This window comes from Artibeus jamaicensis, unplaced genomic scaffold, assembly GCF_021234435.1.
Source record: "Artibeus jamaicensis isolate MK-2021 breed Jamaican fruit bat unplaced genomic scaffold, CSHL_Jam_final contig_944, whole genome shotgun sequence".
Taxonomy (NCBI): Eukaryota; Metazoa; Chordata; class Mammalia; order Chiroptera; family Phyllostomidae; genus Artibeus; species Artibeus jamaicensis.
Window position 1 is genome coordinate 4,931,372 of NW_026522020.1, and position 18,016 is coordinate 4,949,387.

General features: G+C 64.6%; 1 protein-coding gene across 6 annotated transcripts in view; it reads right to left on the reverse strand.

Annotated features, from left to right (window-relative positions):
* HDAC4 (histone deacetylase 4) overlaps nt 1-18,016 on the reverse strand; it is a 151,524-nt gene that overhangs the window by 21,096 nt on the left and 112,412 nt on the right. For 4 of the 6 annotated variants that reach the window (XM_037161516.2, XM_037161521.2, XM_037161515.2 and 1 more), the window contains 6 exons: nt 15,895-16,081; nt 14,198-14,331; nt 10,890-11,010; nt 6,066-6,112; nt 2,650-2,757; nt 946-1,001 (listed from right to left, as the gene is read on the reverse strand). In XM_037161516.2, the coding sequence (XP_037017411.2) occupies nt 946-1,001; nt 2,650-2,757; nt 6,066-6,112; nt 10,890-11,010; nt 14,198-14,331; nt 15,895-16,081 (653 nt within the window). The remainder of the gene's footprint in view (nt 1-945; nt 1,002-2,649; nt 2,758-6,065; nt 6,113-10,889; nt 11,011-14,197; nt 14,332-15,894; nt 16,082-18,016) is intronic. The other 2 variants (XM_037161518.2, XM_037161519.2) reach the window with 1 other exon arrangement.

Here is an 18,016-nt window from a genome sequence, read left to right on the forward strand (position 1 = left end):
GAGAGGAGCCGCTTCGGAGCCGGGCACTTGGCCCTGCTCCCCACTGGCGGGGACGAGTGTTCTGGGCCCGGGGGTGACTGCACGCCAAGCACACCCCTGGCAGTGATGGTCACCCCATCTTCCTGCAACTCCTTCGGGGACTCGAGTTTGGCTCTGCCCCCAGGTTTGGTGTGCGCTGCGCCGGCGTCTTGTGGCCCCTCTGCACGTCCTGGCTCTGCCGGGCACAGATGTGCGCACACTCCCTGCTCTGCCAGGTGACAAGCCCCCCGAATCCTCCTGGCACAGACCAACGTCACCTCCTCTTAACTCTCCCTGGCAGCAGGGGGTGGCCTGTCTCCCGGCCTGGGGAGCCTGTCGTGTCCACTGGGGGGCCTCCTGGGCCAGGGACACAGCACTGCCCCAGGCAGCAGAGGCGCTCGGCACAGCACCTGGGGCCCGGAGTCACCCCGACGGCCTGGGGCCAGTGGAGCACGTGCCGGTCACCGGCTGTCCACCGACACGGCAGACCAGGGCCCCCACCTCTGACGTGTGTATACGCGGCCACCAGGGCCAGAACCCAGCACGGGGTCCAGGTAGCTGGCTGTGTGGCCAAGGCGCTGGGGCTCAGCCTCACGACCCCCGGACCGTGGGCAGGCCCCCAAGAGGCCGCCCTCAAAAAGCAGCCGAGGGCGGGATCGGGACTGGGCGGTGCCGACGTCCGGCAGGCTCAGCTCCCTCCCGCGGGCCCTCCTAACAGACCCAACGACTGGACCTGACGGCTGGTGGATGAGGCTGGGTCTGCGGCCTCCCCCCCCCCCGCCTGTCTCCAGCTCCCCTCTGCACTCTCACCCACCAGCAAGTCGGCCTCTGACCCCGAGGGGCCCCTGCTACACCGCGGGGCACCCGGCACGCCCCCTCCCAGTGCCCGAGGGTGTCAGAGCCCGCACCGGCGTCCCCACTACTTACATCGGCGTGCTCTCCTCCGCGTGGTGTCCCGGAGGGCGGACCACCGCAAAGCCGTTCTACATGCGACACCAGGAGGGCAGATGGGGACAAGAGATAGGTCCGTGTCAGTGAGGAAATCGTCACAGACGGACGCTGGCAGGTTCAGGGAGCACGCGAGGACCTGACCTCACGCTGCGCCCCAGGCCAGACCGGGAACTGCACCAAGGGCTGTCTGTCTGTGGGTGCCGCTAAGATGACGGTCCCTGCTTTCTGAAGTCTGCTGGTGACCGCATCGCTAAGGGACAGACGTGCCTGACTTTCAACGTTTCCCTGCCTGCTGGCCCGGCAGAAGGGCGTTGGGAGGGCTGGCGGGGGGGCCTTGGGGCCCGGGATCAGGACGATCTCCCCAGGGAGCACCCGAAGGACCTCGGGTGCAGAGGAAACGGGAGGGGCCTGGGCTGGGGCAGATGCCACGCCCCAGTCCGACCTCAAGGTGAACTGCGGCTCAGTGCACAGGGAGCGGGCAGTAGGGCCAGGAGCGTCTCCGAGGCTGGGGAGCAGCACCTGCCCACCCCGCTTGTGGAGGGACGCGTCCAGACATGCGCTCTGTGCCCCCGAGGGGAGCGCTGGGCCAGGTCTGCAGCAGCCCCATCTGGGTGAGGGCACCCCCCGCACACTCCCAGGCACACCCCCCCCGCCTGTGCCCGGACTGTGCAGTGGCGCTCGGCCCGTGGGCCCTCGCCTCCCCACTGTGGGCACGCACCAGGGGGTCCCTGGGCGGCGTCACACCAGGAGCCGGGCCGTGGCCCAGAAGCGCACCGATGTGTGGCAGGACTTTCGCCACGTGTTCGCGATGCGTGACAGAGTGGGGCTGGGCCCACAGCCCTCGGACACACCCCTGGGAGCACTGCCAGGAAACGGGGTGCCCACCTGTGGGGAGTCGGGCGTCCCCACAAACAGAGGGAGCCCAGCACTGGAGCTCTCGGGTGAGAACGAGACGTGGGGGACACCATGTGGGCTCCGGGGACGGCTCCTGTGCAGGGTGTGCAACTGCCGGTCACGTGGAGACAGGGAGACCTGTGCCACGCCCCAGCCCACATTCCCCAGTGGCCCGTGATCCGTAAGTCATGCGTGGATAGGGGATCCAGCCAACGTGAGACGGGCTGGCGGGTCCTCCTGGGAGAGTCAAAGCTCACTGATGGTCTCGGTGCCGCGCCCTCCTCCAGGGCCCACTCGAGCCCCGCCCTTCCCCCAGTGCTGCGCCTGCCTGGGGGGCGGGCCTTCCTCACGGACGCCGGGACAGCACACTTCCAGGGGCATGCCCCAGCAGCTGGGAGAGCCCAGCTGACCTACGGAGCCAGATGGGGCATCACTTTCCAATTCATTAACACCTTTCAGTGTCTGAGTCCTCGCCCCTGGCACGGCCCCTGCCGAGGACCTGACTCTCACACCAGAGTCCTTGGAACCACCCCAGCGACCGCCCCCCCTGCTCTGCCTGCAGACTGCCCCACGGACCCGGACCTCTGAGGACGGCTGGTGGTTCCACAGTGTGGGAAACAGTTCCTTTGATACAGCAGAGTGCCTGACACACAGGGGCCCTCGGTTCCCCCCGAGTCACGTGACTGTCTCAAGGGCGTCTCAGTGGCTGTCCCCTCTCCAGCCCCACCCTGAAATGCCCAAGCAGGCTTCCTTGTGGGAGCCCATCTCCGCGGCCTCCTCACTGACCTTCAGCTCCCCCGTGGCCACCTTGAAGACCAGCTCCACCACGCAGCCCACGGCCAGGCGGGCCGCCCCCGACGAGTGCACCTCGTTCCAGATGGTGTCACTGTCCACCTGTGGAGACAACGCAAGGCGGTGAGCGCTGGGCTGGGGGCGTGGCCTCTGCAACCCTGCACGAGGGGCGCCTGCCTCCTCTGCACTAATTTGAGAACGTGCCTCCCTCGTCCTTAAAGCCGTGCCGAACGAAACACGCTTGGCGAGAACAGGGCAGTGAGCGCGCTGAAGAGAGCGAGCCTGGGTGCCACCCTGTCCCCGCGTCCTTTCTCTTCCTGGCTGCGCCGGCACACCTGGAGCTGCGTGCAGTGACACCGGGGCCACCTGGCCAGCCCCACCCCCACTCCAGATACAGTGGAGTTAAACTAACAAGTAACAAAGAGAAACATGAGAACTAGGTCTTTCCAACTGTGGTCCTATTCTGTGCTGAATTTAATTAGGAGCAAATCCTTGGTCAGCTCCGTGGGAGGGGGAGGGCAGCACTCCGGGCCGTCCAGGGGGACTGTGCACCACCCTCTGGCAGGCGACGCCGGGTGGCACACACAGGCCCGGCAACTTCTCCTGTGGGGGTTCACGTACTGGGGCGCATCGGGGTTGGTAAAGCCCTGGTTACTAGTGTGGGAGAGAGCAGGCAGACTTCGTGGGCCAGCTCTGGGAAGAGCCCTCCTGGCGGGAGGGCACAGGTGGGTGGGCCGAGCCCCGGTCTGCAGGAGCCTCCCACCCGCAGGGGAGGGAGCAGCCCAGCGGAGGTTCGGAGAGGCCGTGCGGTGAGTCAGCTGCCCGCCTTCAACCTGCCCGCGGGCCTCCTTCCCAAATTCGCCTCCTCTTCGGGGCTCTCGAGACACAGGCCACGGCAGCCGCACGCAGCGTGTGCTGCTGGTGCTCTGCCCCCACCTGGCAGGTGTGTCCAGGTGCACCAGCCGCTGCCCCCCCGACAGAGACACTGGCCGACCTGTGGGGCGGACGGACTGCACGGCACCATGGTGCTTCGTCTTCACAGCCAGGCGGTCGGAAGCGCACCAACTCGGGGCCAGAGCCATCATGGGACAGTGTTACACCAGGAGGGTCACTCTTTTCAATGACTGAGCCTCTGTGTTCTCTAAATGGTTTCCAAATGTCAAAGGAAAGCTGGGTGCTTGACGATCCTCCACAGCTTCGGTGTCCGACTCCCACAGACCAGCCTCCATCCCAGGCAATGTCGCTTTGCCGTCCCCCACGGGCCGTTCATACACGGGTGCCCTGCAGTCCGACGCGGGAAGGCCCCAGACAGAGCCGATGGGGTGACCGCCAAGGCCACGGCTGGGCCAGCCTGAGGCTGCCTCTCTGGGGACTGACAGCCATTTGGGAAAAACCACCCAGACGGTTCCTCTTCCTTGGTCGTAAACTTGGGCTTTAGGGCCCAGGAACCAGTGCAGGGAGAGAGGATGGCCCAGCACCCCACGTGCTCAGAAGGTCTTTATGCCCTCCCCCTGTGTACCCAGGGTCCCAAAACACCCTGCCCAGAGCCAGGGACAGAGCCTGCCCCCGGAGGGCGTCCCGGGGAACCCAAGACCTCCCACTGCTTCAGGTCTGGGCTCCAGCAGCTGGTCACCAGCCCCATGGGCCAGCCTGGGAGGGCTGAGCCCCACCCAGCCTGAGTCTCAGAGCACGAGGCTCCGGGAGGGGGCGCAGCTTGGACACAGGACCCACAGGGCGGTGGCCCGGCTCAGGGCGAGGTGGCCGAGTGGCTACTGATGCAGGGCAGGGCCCACGGCACGCTGTCCCACAGCGAACACAGGCATGGACCGAGGGGACGGACGGGCAGCTTGTTAGCAGCCAGGGCACCCAGGGCTGGCCAGGCAAGGACTCCCCAGTCCTCCCTCAGTGGGAAGCCTGAGGCAGTTTGGGGCTGAGAGAAACAGCCTCTTTCGTTTAAGTTTCAGAACAGGAAAGGCAGCTCAGCTTCTCTCCCCGTTCAGAAGGAACGAGCCACACAGCTGAGCGCTCACTCCGAGTGTCAGGAGGGGCAGAGCAGCCTCTTCTCAGTGCTTCGTCGTCTTCGTCCCTGCACAGGCGTCCCCACCACGCACGGGCCCCTGTGCCCCCTGGGAGCCCCAGGCTGGTCCCCAGGGCTAAAAGGAGACGTTGAGGCCCTGTTGGGCTGCGGCTGCCCCTGCAGCCACGGGAGCAAGGGAGAGAGACACCCTGCGGCCCACACTTCCAGCTGATCGCCCCGACAGGCGCCCCTGGCCCAGGCCACACGGGTCGTTCCCCACAGGCGTGCTGGGTGCTCCCGCTGCACGGTGCCTGGGCGCCACAGGGCGGGCGCTGCTCAGCCAGCGGCGGGCTCTGCACTCACGCTGGGCAGGGCTCTGGCCCAAAGTCCCACTCAGCTCTCGTTTGCAAACTGTAAGTCCTGCCGTGCCCGGCACTGGCTGCAGGGCTGTGTGAGCGGGAGCTTTTTCAAGTCTGGCCAAAAATTTACCCTGAACTAAGAGATTGCAGCCTACTTACAATTCAGAACGAAACAACTCCAGAAGGGCTTGGTGGTGGATGAATAAATGCCGCTGATCCCTCTTCTGACGGGATAATTTTCAAAGCAGCGATTTTTGTAAAGACTCAGGAAGAAGACGATTTTGCTCCATTTCCATAACAGAATCCAGACCTGGACTTCACCCCGCGATCTCTAATTACACACACACCCCGCACTGCGAGTCTGGCCCCATGGCTTTGTTGTCCACGCGGTCCCTTCCCGGCCTCCCCTTCGACTGCAGCTCCGCGAGCCCTGCCCCTTGTCCCAGCCTGGTGAACCGGCCCCCTGCTGGGGGCGGCCGACACTCCCTGCGTGTCTACTTGACCACACCTGCCAGAGAGCACTGTCCCCACTGCTAAAGCCGTGACACTGCCCAGCCACCAGCTGTGCCCGCCCCCCATGGCCCCTAACACTAGGTTTCCATACTCCAAGCTTCACGGGGGCTTGGAGCTGGAGGGAAATCGGGAAGGATCCACACTTGCCACCAAGTGATGTCTTCACCACCCGAGTCAGGACGCGCAGACCTCGGCCTGCTGTGACGAGACCCGCCTGCACACCTGACCCCATTTCCTAAGGCGACCAGGATGCCAGACGACCCTCCCCAAGGAAGGTGCCGGAGTCCAGCCATCAAACGCTTCCAGGCTCACGAGGCCTTTGAAGCCACACGTGTGAGTGCGAGTGTGTGTGTGTGTGTGTGTGTGTGTGTGTGTGTGTGAGGGGGACCCACCACCAGCCCGTTTATGGAAAACACCTGGCAGCCATTATCCACTCTGTGGAGAGCAAGGCGGCGGCTTTTGTGACCACTGGGACTCCAAGAACAAACAGGACGTTATTTATACATTAAAGAAATACTCACCCCAACACCACCACAGGGCAGCCTGACGAACATGGACGTCAGCGAGCCTGCCAGGAGAAGAAGAGCCAGGGTCAGAGGGCCAAGGTCACAGGGCACCCTGAGCATAGCGCAGGCTCTGGAAATGCTCTGGCACCACGGAATGCGTGCCGCCCATCCGCCTCGGAGGGCAGACTGGTTTCAGAGGTACAACCGCACCCCCCGCGGGCCTGCAGGAAGGACAGTGCCTGGTGGGCAGTGGGCCCTGGGCTTGCCCTGCCCCCTTCACAAGGCAAGGGAGACCCCCACAGCAGCTCTGCTTCAGCCCCAGCAGGTGCACCTCGCACGACACAACCCACGCTCCTGACAGCTGCGTCCGAGCGTCCTGGCTGCTGCCTAACCGGACCCAGAACCACCGTGGGCCTCACCGCTGGCCCTAAGCCTGGTGCGAGTCTGGGGGCCCCGGCAGCCCCCAGGCTGTGGAAAAGGGAAAGGAGCCGGAAGACAAGGGCCTTTCGGTCACGAGAGACCTCTCTGGGGCGAGAGCAGAGACAGCTGCCCCGCTCACAAACGAGTCCTGTTGGCTTGGAGGGTGCACGAAGCTGGCTGTCTAGGAGGCCCTGCTGGGCCCAGGCCACAGACGCAAGCCTCCACGTCCCTTCCAGGTCGTCACCATCATAAGACGACCCCCTCTGACTTCCAGGAACACCAGAAGGGTGACTGACCAGCACCCCCCCAGTGTCTACAGTGCACCCCGACCAGCCAGGCCATGAGTCCCCACTCATCAGCTACACGGGTCTTCTGTGGGGCTGAGAAATCTGCAGGAAGCACACAGCAGTGTTTAAACACCTAACGAGGCACACTACGCGAGAGAATCACCTCGGCTGATCTAGGACACTCAGGCTGAGGGCAACGGCGTGTCCTGGTTCAGCCAACCCTGTGAAATTTAAAACCATTCTCATCCCAAGTGGAGAGAAGGAAACACTGAGCTGGTGCCTTCAGAGCCAAATGAACAGACTTTAAAAGAACCAACTCCAGCAGAGAAGGAAAAGCCATGATTTGTGTCGCAGATGTGCATGTGACACCCACGTGACGCTGCTCTGGGCCTGCAGAGCCGCCCCTGGCACCCTGTGCGAGAACACTCCGGGCAGCAGGCCCCATGCGGAGGCTGCGGCGCTTCCTGGAGGGTCCCGGAGACTGCCGGGTGGGGTGCTGCCCGTCACGCTGTGTGGCTGTCTTCCACACGTGGCCTCCTCGCTTAGCTCCTCCTGCTAAGGCCGCTTCCCTGGTCCCTGAAGGCTCCTTCTTCCAAGGCCCTGCCTGGCTCCAGGCCAGAAGCCCTTCCTCTGGGTCCCCAGAAGGCACTGCCTCATCTCTGGACACACCCTGTACCCTCTGCTCCCTGCTCTGGCCTCCAGGTCCTCTGCATGCCACGTGTCCACCGGAGCCCTGGTCCCCCACCTTAGCACAGACTTCTGCCTCCCGTCTAAGCCCCTCTGGGGGTAGGATGGGAGCACCAAATGCCCCCCAGCTCAGAGACAGAGTTGCCTTTTGGGGGCAAGCAGGGGGATCGATCCCACGGCAGGACACACAGAGCACCCCTCCCCCTTCCCCACAGGAGCAGTCCCCGCACTGTCCTCACAGCCCTGCCTCCTGGGCTGTACCAGGAACCACAGTGGCCAGGCTTTGAACCATGAGCTGAGGAGCAAGGACAGCACAGGGACAGAACCCCGTGAGGGGCGAACCGCAGACCAGGACATCTGGCCGCATGCTGCCGTCAGCTCTCCCCACTGTGTCTTGGGGAACAGAGCTGTGGATGGGGCCCAGGGGGGGCTGGCAGCACGAGCAGCTGTGACATCCTCAGCCCACCAGGACCCACCTGCACTTCTGGGTAGAAGACCTGGGGGGGTGCCATGAACCCCAGCCAGCCCCCACCCAGCACAGGTCTGGGGTGGGGAGAAGAGCCCCGTGGCCAGGATGAGAGGAAGTCACAGGGACTTGGCTAGTCCCCGAGCACCCTGGTTATGGCCACACGAAGGTCCAGAAGCACCGACTTCCTGGTGGAGACGCTCGCCAGGTGGGTTCTCACCTCACGGCACCTCCAGAACCTGCTGGGCTGTCCTGTGCAGACTGGCCTCTGGACTGCTATGGCCAGAAGATTTGCGTGTCCCCTGAAAGGGTCAGGCCAGTTCCCAACCCGCTGCACTGCCTACGACTCTGTCCCGATTCACTCTGTAGCCCGAGGCCTAATAGAAACCCTCCCCGGACCGCGCACAAGGGACACCTGGCGCCAGCCACGATGGCAGTGGTCTGATGACCCTCCTGTGCCTGGGAACAGCCTGCCGGGAAGAACGAGACCAACCCCTCCCCTCACACACCCCACTCCCGCCTTCCTTCAACGCTGCAGTCGGCAGACTCAGCCCGCCGCGAGCGCGGCATCCAATGAAGGCACCTGGGTCTGATCACCAGGTTCCTCCCGCCTCCATTTCTCGCACACTTCCAACGTCCCCCAAGTTCACACGCTGGAGTCCTAACCCCCAAAGGGAGAGTGTCAGGAGGCCCTCAGCGCGGTGACAGGTCTTGAGGACCCCACGAAGCCCCTCGCTGCACCCCCACAAAGGCCCAGGGAAAGGGCGGCCGTCGGTGAGCCAGGGGTTGGCTCGACCCTGGCCTCGTAGCCCCCAGCACCACAGGGCCAGGGAGCTGGAGATAGAACTCCGCGCGAGCCCCCGCGGCGCTGCAGACGCTGGCTCTCGCGTCTTCTCGCGAGAAGACGCAAGAAGACTAGAGACAGTCGCTGCACCGCCCTCCTCTCACCGCGGTGCTGGGCGGACAGGCGACTGCGCAGACGCGCCAGGCTGGAAAGCCCTTGCTCAGAGCCGGCGAGGCCCTGTGCCGATCCCGGGCGGGATGCCTGTGCCAGCGGGCTGGGCGGCGGGCCTCACAGCCCAGAGGTCCGACCTCTGCTCTGGGACCCGCTCCCCTGGACTCTCTCCGGGGCGCCTGCCGTCCAGGCCCTGGTCCTGAAGCCCCACCCCCACCCGTCCGCCTGCGGTCTCTCTGCTCTGCCCTCTGGGACCAACTCCCTTGGTCCTCCAGACCCAGGGTCTCTGTCTCTGACGATGGCTGTCATGTTTCTCCTTGCGCAGCCTGAGCACCTGTCTTTCCGAGGGCGCCTGTTCCTGTGGTGGCCTGGGCACAGCCGCTCCTCTTCCAGGGCAGCAGTGACAGGCCCCACCCCCACCCCGGACCTGCCCCCAAGGATGCTCGGTTCCAGGCCCTGGCTCCCTGCCAGGTATCGTCCAGGGAGGATAATCCTCGGTCTTCTGCCTGCGACTAACAGTGGGGCCCTACAAGCCCCTTGAAGGTCCAGGCTAGCTTACAACCTGAGCTCCACTACAGGGGAACCTGGGGGGCTGTTTGTCAGGGGGCCTGATGTCAGCGTCCTCTGGGCTCCTCAACCCCTGAAGAGGGACCTCCTGTGGCTGCTGGGGGGAACGTCAGCGTGCTGAGAGCCTAGCAGGATGCCTGAGGCCCTTGCCCTGCTGTGCCTGACACCGTTCCAACCCGGGGAACCTGTGCCCCTCCGTCCAGGGCTGTAGGAGGTACAGGGACACCACCTCTCTGACCCCTCCCCCAGTCCTTGTCACAGCAACCCCACCCCTGCCCCAGGTCCAGGGTCTCTGCAGCCGCCATCCTGGGCTGGGTGAGTTGTGGTCTCCATCCCCAGAGCTGTCTCACAAGCCGACCTCCTGACAACTGCTGCCCAGAACACTGTCCACCTGCTCTCCAGCCTGACACTGTCTGGCTGCTGGCTCCTTTGTCGTGTCCCCAAGGGTGAGGACTGAGAAGTCTCTTGAAAGCCCTGTTACTCTAGGGCTTTGGGGGGCGGCAGCATGTTTCCCCACCACCCCTCCTGCTCCACCTCTGCTGAGGGCACGGCCCCTTCAGCCCGGCTGGAGGCCCAGAGTCGGGCTCCCTGAGCTGGGGCGTGAGCCACCTGCAGTGGATCCCCACGTGGCACACAGCTGACAGTGCAGGGCCTGGCGCAGGAAGAGCCCACTGTCCCCACGTCTGCCACGGAAACGCGTGGAAACTACCCAGCTGCCACTCCCTCCCTGCCCGTGACCCAGTGTCTAACTCCCAGGAAGAAGCCCGTGGGGGCCCCTCTGGGAGATGGGAACCCACAATTGGCGAATGTCCCAGTTCCAGGTAGACGGGAGGCCAGAGCGTAACTTCCAGAGCGTCCTGACGGGGTGCGGTCTGCACCCAGGGGAACCCTCACCACCTCCCGGGCGGAGCATGCCCGTCAGTCAGAAAGTGCCTTCCTCAGTCCTGGTTTCTTGACCCCTGACACTTGAGGCTGTGAGCCAGGGCCCGAGTCCTCAGCCCTGGGGGAGGCTCAGGGTGCCCAGCCTGCAACGGCAATGCTCCAGGCTACCCCTGGCCTCCCCCCCGCCCTCAGGGGCAGCTCAGACTGCAGGCAGCGCACGTGGTGGGTGGGGAGCCGGAGTGTTTACCCTCTGCTGTGTCCAGTTCTGCGGGACCAGTGCTTCCCAGACCGTCTCCTGCCCAGCACACAGACACACACAGGACACCAGTGCCCCCAGATGCCGGGGGCGAGAACGGCTGCCCCATTGTCTCTTCAGAACCTGTGCGGCCCGCAGAGAGGGGCCCCCGCCTGGCCACCCAGGCAGAGCCCGGCAGGTGATGCTCATAGTTGCGACCACAGCCTGAGGGGCCATGCACAGGTGGTGGAGCCGCCTGGGACCCCAAGTGGAGCTGCCTTGCGGGAGCACGGGGCTGGAACCCGCCCCAGGCGGGAAAGGTCAGAAGGCCTCCGAGTACCTAGACGCTTCTTACTGTCCAGTTTCTGCCTGTTGAGGGGGTTGGTGCCATAGAGCAGGGCGTGCGCCTCCGAGTGCACGGTCTGCAGCTCCTCCAGGGTGGCCTTCCGTCCTCGGATGCTCTGTGGAGACACAATGCGAGAGGTTGCTCGCATCTCCGGAGGGCACGGGCTCCGGTTCAAGGGAAACACCCCCCCACCCTGGAAACTGGGCTGCGCACGCACGCGAGCGGAACGTTACATGCTGATTGCAAAACAAGAAGCAAACACCAGCCAACACCCTGTTTTAATAACATGTCAAAATACGCAGGGATGTCCACCCTGCAGCCCAACACAGAATCGTGGATTTACTCGAAACACGAGCTTTTTTATGATGATGCGTCACAGTGTATTTCACGTGTGGCCCAACATGGCTCTTCTTGCTGAGTGGTGCACAGACGCCCAAAGGCAGGCTGGCTGCCTGTGTTAGAGTTCACACTTGGATGGTGACTTTGAAACACGTCTGGGCAGGTAACTCCAGCCTTCAGTGCTCCGACCTCCAGTCACATGACGACCCGGCACTGGTCAGGGCCTGCTGTCGGGCGGGGGCTGCCTCCCGTGTCCCACTGAGGGGAGCTGGGACCAGGGCCCTGAACGCAGCCGTATCGGGAAACACCATTCCCATGAGACCAGTGAAGCCCGAGGTCAGCCTCAGAGCTCGTCCGCCGGGATCTTTCTTTGGTTTAAAAATTTCTCAAATCGAGGTTCCTGGGCTGTTTCCTGACCTCCCCCAGAAATCAGCATAAACCTTACTATTCTTTAGTTGGCTCCACCCCACACCTCCCAGCAGAAGGCCGCCAGTGCGCACCCCAGCGGCCCTCCAAGGGGAGCAGCACGGCCCGGGCAACTCGAGAGGCCAGCAGCGGCTCTCACCCCTGCACCCTCCGAGGGGCAGGGGCTGGAGCGCCCCCCCAGAGACCCTGCTGTAGCAGGAGGTGAGAGCAGAGGGAACAGGTTGCAAGCTGCCCGTGGCCCCGGGTTTGCTGCCCCACCTCCGTAGGTCCGCAGGGAACTGTCAGAAGTGCGCAAGACAGAGATGGCAGGAGCCGGATGATCTGATCCAAGTGCCTTTATTTGATGCCACACTTACAGGTGGGCTGAGTCTGGGCCGACTGCAGCCCTGGGGGTGGGGGGGCAGGAGTGGGGTTTTTAAAAGAAAAAGATCGTGGTCTTGGGGAGACCGAGGACGGGTCAAGTAAAGGGCAGCTGCTCCCGGACAGAAAGGGCAGCCTGACCGCCGGCCATCCTGGCTGGCGCCCGATGTCTGCCACGTGCAGTGGGGGGGTTTCAAAGGAGCCGTGGGCTATCAAGTGAGTCGGGACACCTGAGTCATGGGCAGTCCAGCGGGTTGGAAACTGGCCTGACCCTCTCGGGAATGAGCTCCCAGGACAGACGCACCCACTCTGTGTGGCACTGTTCTGTGCCGAACCTGATGTGGCAGCTCCAGGACAGGAGCCCACCCCACGGATGCCCCCACGGCCGTCCACCTGCAGTGAGGGGCACCTGGGAGCTGGAGCGGCCCCTCTCACACCTGTCGGGAGCCAGTTCCTACAGCTGTGTGCTGTGCGGGACCCCATGCTCTGCTGTCCGGGAGACCACACTAGGAGCCAGGGCGAGAGGTAGGGACAAGGTCACTGTGGCCCCTTGGGCTGCGTGAGTACCACACATTCCAGCCCAGCCCCCTCCCACCCACCCTGCTGACTTGGCTCTGACTCCACACTCACAGGGACCTCTTAGCCCCTGCAGCCATCAGCCCGGACGGGTTGGTGCCCCCCCCAGTGCCAAAGAAAGTGGAGGAGGGTCGGGGACCTGACTCTCCGTGTTCTCATGTCTCACCCCACTCTGCTGGGGTGACTTATTCTGGCTAAGAAACTACTGCGGAGGCCTCTGGCCCCAGGGACCCTTCCGGGGGGCAAGGGGGAGAGTCAGGAAGCTGGTCATGGAACTTCACGTGCCCCTGTGGAGGAGCAGGGCCAGGGCAGTGGCAGGAGGAGGCACAGAGGGTCACAGGCATGTCTGCCAGGGCCACACTGCCCTCCAGTGGTGAGCACTGGTGGGCGGGGAGCAGGGCCTGGGCTCCCCTCCAAACCAGTCAGGGGGTCACTGTCCCCCCAGGGGCACTCCAGGACAGGGTTCTCTGCTCCCCTTTCTCCTCCAAAATTATGTGTCATCAAAAAGCTGGTAAAGATGGGGGACCGAGGTTCCTAGTTCCTCAGCTTCCAGAGGAGGGGGTGTGCCGGCTCTCTGGGACGCGCCCGCGCCGGCTGTGGCACAGGGATGCGGACGTTGGTCATCACCTGTGGGTCTCTAGCTTCCCGGGACCACTCTGCAGAGCACCCCTGGTGTTGTGGGTTTCCCAGCATGTGTGGGGACACGGCAGGTACCACTGAGCCGGCCCCCGGGGGCTGGGAACCGTCATTCTAAATGCCCTGGGAGGCGGGTGGGGCCAGCCCCAGCCCACGTACAAGGATACCAAGGGGACCCCCCTCCCGATGGCCACAACCAGGGCCCAGAGGACAAGCCCATCACTTAATGGCAACACTGTCCCCCACCGGGAGGAAAGAAGAACGTCCTTCCTGGGGCTCACCAGGACCTTCCTGTCCTCACAGGCCGGGGGCCACTGCGCCACGAGTGGAGCGACTGAGGACCAGCTGACCCTGCCGCTGCACTTGGAAGGGGCAGGGCACTGTGCTCGTGAACCAGATTCAGACCAGACCGGACCTCGGCTCTGCTCCCCACTTCTTGCTGCCCCACGGGAGCTCGGCTTCCAAGGGGTGTCTCAAACCTGACCCTCACCACACCCTGGGGGGGACCTCAGGGGAGGAAGTGAGAGAAGATGGAGGGAAGAACAACAGGGCTCCTTTCCCTGGGGGCTGGAACCTCCGCCGCCGGGCGGGAGCCAGAGTGACGCCTGCGTGTGTGCTGGGCGAGCACCGCCTCAGAACGGCACCTCCTGGGGCGTGGCCAGGAGGGGAGGGGCGGCCAGGGGTTCAGCAAGCATGTGCTAAGTAACAGCTGCACAGCGTGCAAGCTGGGGCACAGGAAAACCAAGGGGTGCAGGGGGACGAGCAAGTACAGGATGGAGGCAGGCCACGCCACCAGGAGGCCTCAGGCTTCAAGGAAGGGGCCCCGGGCGTCTCCCGGAAGGCAGGACTGCACATCCTCATCACCGACCTGCTTCCGGGCCCCTCCTGACATGGGCCCAGGCTCAACGCCAGACTCCCGCAGGTCCCGTGGGCCCCCCACCCTGCTGCCCTGGGCCAGGCCCTACCTCGCATTTGCCTCGGAGGCCCGTCTCCTGCAGCCGGGACCAGATGCTCTGGATCCTGCCGGCGTGCTCGGGGTGGCTGTTGCTGTTCCCGCAGATGCACTGGTGCTTCAGCATCAGCGTGTCGTACACCAGGCCTGCGGTGGGGCGGAGGGCATCGTCAGAGCCGGGGTCCGCCTCCGCGGGCTGCGCACCAGCAGCCCTGAAAGCTGCTGTCTCCTGCTGAGGCTCCCATCACACCCCACACTGCAGGGATGGCTCCTTAGAAAGCCAAAGTGCGCCGAATCCCTCCACTGCAGCTCAAAGAAGCGACAGCTGGGGCGAGGCTGAGGGGTGAAGTGGCCCACGGCTGCAGCACACACCTGGCCAGTGGTCAAGCCAATACCACCCGGGAGGGGCCCCCAGAGTGGCCTGCGTGGCAGAAGCAGGCGAAGGAGGAAGACTCAACAGTGAGGCCCACCGCTGGGACGTGACCTCGGGACTGTGAGCTGTATGGCAGGGGACCATAGCGACCTCCAGAAACGAGACTGTGGTTTGAACACCCCCGCCTACCCGCCAGGGCCCACCCCTCTGTGCAGCGTGCTGGTGCCTGAGGGCCTGGCGGGCTGCTGGCCCAGCTGGGGCCAGGCCGGGCCCGGCTGGGCTCCCCACTCGTCCTGTAAGGGGGCCAGGCCCTCAGCACTGCCCGCTGGGGAGGCCAGGCCGTCTCTGCTTGTCTGAGAAGCAACTACTCAATTATTCCTGGATAATCTCTACTTCGGTTTTTTTCTGAGTGTGAATGCTACCCTCTCAAGTGCCAATAAAGAGAACTTAGCCACGTCGTCCGAACACTACCGCAAAAAAACAAGGTGTCTCACGAGGACTGTTTGAAGGAGACTTATAACACCCTGCAGCTCCAGGATTTTCTTCCTCACACACTGAAGAGGACACCAGGTGGGAATGATGCTGACCACCCTCCCGCTGACCCTGCCCCAGGCCCGTGTGGCTGGGCAGAGGGACCCGGGTCAGGCAGCCTCGCACCCCAGCTCCCGGCACCTCAGACTCTGGCAGATGCGGGGCCCAACCATCCAGGCCTGGTTCCTGACTCAGGGTGGGCAGCCTTCTGGGCAAAACCAAGACCCCTGCCAAAGATGTGCCCCGGTGGGGGTGGGGTGTGGGGGCAGCATGGACAGCGGCAGCGCCATGGCACCAGGCCTCCTGCATGTGACTGCTGGGGTTACACCTGTGAGCCGGCCGGGCCTCATGGTCAAGGCCCTGGGTGTGGGCTCAGTCCAAGGAGGGGCTGGAGGCGAAACGGCACGTTACCGAGCCCTGCCGACCAGGACCGAGCAGCCACCTGCCGGCGCACACAGGCTGGCCTGGCAATGGCCGTTCTTGGGGGACAGGGAGTCTGGGAAGGGCAGGTGGGCCTCTGCACCCAGGAGAACCCCCAGGATCATGGGGGGGGGGCAGGGGGGTGGGAGCTTTAGCGATCTGTCCATCTCTTTCCCCACCCAGAGCAGGAAGGAGGCTGGGCCATGTGGGACACCAGCCGGCCCGGAAGTGGTCTGTCTTGGAAACTGCGTCTGGCCTGACACCTGCCCTCTGGGCAGTGCAAGCCCTGAACTGCACACCTCAGACCCAGGTCAAAACCAGGCCACCCTGCTGGGCAGCCCAATGCCGACAATCCGCCCCCCGGGCCCGGCCCCTACTCACGCTACCTGTGGTGAACCTCGGTTTGCTGGGGGGCTCCTGCACGGACATGGGGAACGTGGCCGATGCTGGGGAGGACTGTGCCCGGGACAGAGGCCGGTGGCTGCCGAAGGACACGGGGATGCCGGCGGCCTCCATGGAGGCCTGGTAGTTCCTCAGCTGGTGGATGCGCTGCTGCTCCAGCAGGAGGGCTTGCTGCGGGGAAGACGGCGTGTCGCTGCGTCAGACAGAGAAGCCTCGCTTCCTCCAAAGGCTGACGTGTCCCTTACGTCACTCATGCCTTAGCTCACCCCTCCTCCCCACCCATGCAGCGCACGCCACGCACGGTGGCGCGCAGGGAGGACGGGGGACGGCTGCCTGGTGCCCAGCAGCCCAGGCCCGCAGGCAGCCCTCCTAGTCATTCGCTGTCGTCCTGGCCTTGAGCTGGGTGGAAACGCCACCGCAGGGGAAAACTGGAACACCCTCCGTCTGCCACCGCCCCGCCCTGGGCCCGTGCTGCCCCTCGTCCCCCTCCCAGGACCGGAAGGGCTGCTGGTGCACAGACGTGCCACCGGCTCCCGAGGCCCAGGGCCCGGCCAGCTGGGTCGGGGGGCCGGGAGGGTGTGGATGCGCCTCTGAGGATGTGGGGACCCACATAGGTGACCCCAGAACCCCTGTGAGGCATCCTCCAGCAACAGTCACCAGCGCAGAAAGGGCTGAATAAAACACAGGCTTCCAAGAAAAACTTTGCAAAAGTCACGTTTCTACCTGAAGAGCCAGCTCCTATAAGAGCACGAGTATTACGGGAAGCTAAAACCTAGAGGACAGCAGGTCTCGGCCCTCCTCCAAGGCCGCAGGGCCAGCGTGTCACCCCGCCCACCCGCCACCAGGCTAGCCGGCAGGAGACGTGAGGAGGACCGCTCAGCAGGGGCTGCAGAGGTGCTCGGGCTGGGGCCCCAGCGGGGCCAAAGCGCTGGGTCTGTGGGGCATGGGGTCACTCAGCCAGGGCCAAGGGAGACAGACCCCAATGGGACACTGGACGGGCCGAGGTGCGTGTCCTATGGACGGCGGAGCAGAGCCAGAGGGAGGACGGGCAGCTGTGAGCCTGGGGCCAGGCCAGGCCTGGCCCCGCCACCGGGATGGCGAGGGGCTGGGGAAAGCAGAGCTCCTCGTCCCCACCACACCCACTGCCGGCTGCGCCTGAACACGGTGACCACGGCTCCACTCTGGAAGGTCTGCTGGCCCGGGGGGGGGAGCAGGTGCACGGCAGGCTGAGGGGCTGGGAGGCTCCCCCCCTCACCCCAGGGGACTCACCCCCGGCTCCACAGCCCCCTACCCCCGACCAGCCCTCTTCCCAATACACTGTCTCAAGTTTACATCTGCAAACTGCTCCTCGAACGCCCGAGTTCCCCTGACGAGGACTTCTGCTTGTCAGTCTCCACGGAACACACAAAACGCGTGTTTCTAACTACCGTCTCAGACTGGGAGCACGGCGAGGCTGCTTCTCTCACGTGAAACCCGACGGCTTTACCACCTGGGAGGCCTCGTGACTCCAGGGGCACATCCCAGTGCCACCCCCACGTGCGAGCACCACACTGGACCCAGTCACAGCGAGAGGCCCGCACCGAGGAGGGCTCGGAGCCCCGAGGGCTGTCGTGCAGCACCTGAAGCAGAGGAGGCCGGGGGCCGGCCCGTGTGTCACGGGAGCCTCTCTCCAGGCACACCGGTGGAGGTGGGGAGTGGCCGCAGCCCGGGCTGTCCAGAGCTGTGCGGCACGTGGCCAGGTGGCTCTCATATCTAGTGAGGAGGAAGGGACAGGCAGGACCCCGCTCGGGGCCCTCGGCCCTCGGGTCCTCCTCACCAGGGGTCAGCAACCTCCACGGTGGCACCTGGCCTCTGACACCAGGTTCCCGACTCACCAGCTCACTGACCAAGCGGCAAACGTGGCAGGTTTCTTCTTCCGGTCTAAATTAACACACCGCTGGGGAGAGGTGCTCGTCGACCCCTCGGGGGTCCCGTCAGCATATCAGTGCTCAGAGCCCTCCCCGGCTCTGGTGTCTGGGCAGCACCCTTCTCGGGAGGGTCGCTGCTGCCACCTGGCCCCCAGAAGTCCTGCCTACCTTTCGGATCAACCAAGAAGTTAATCTTCCA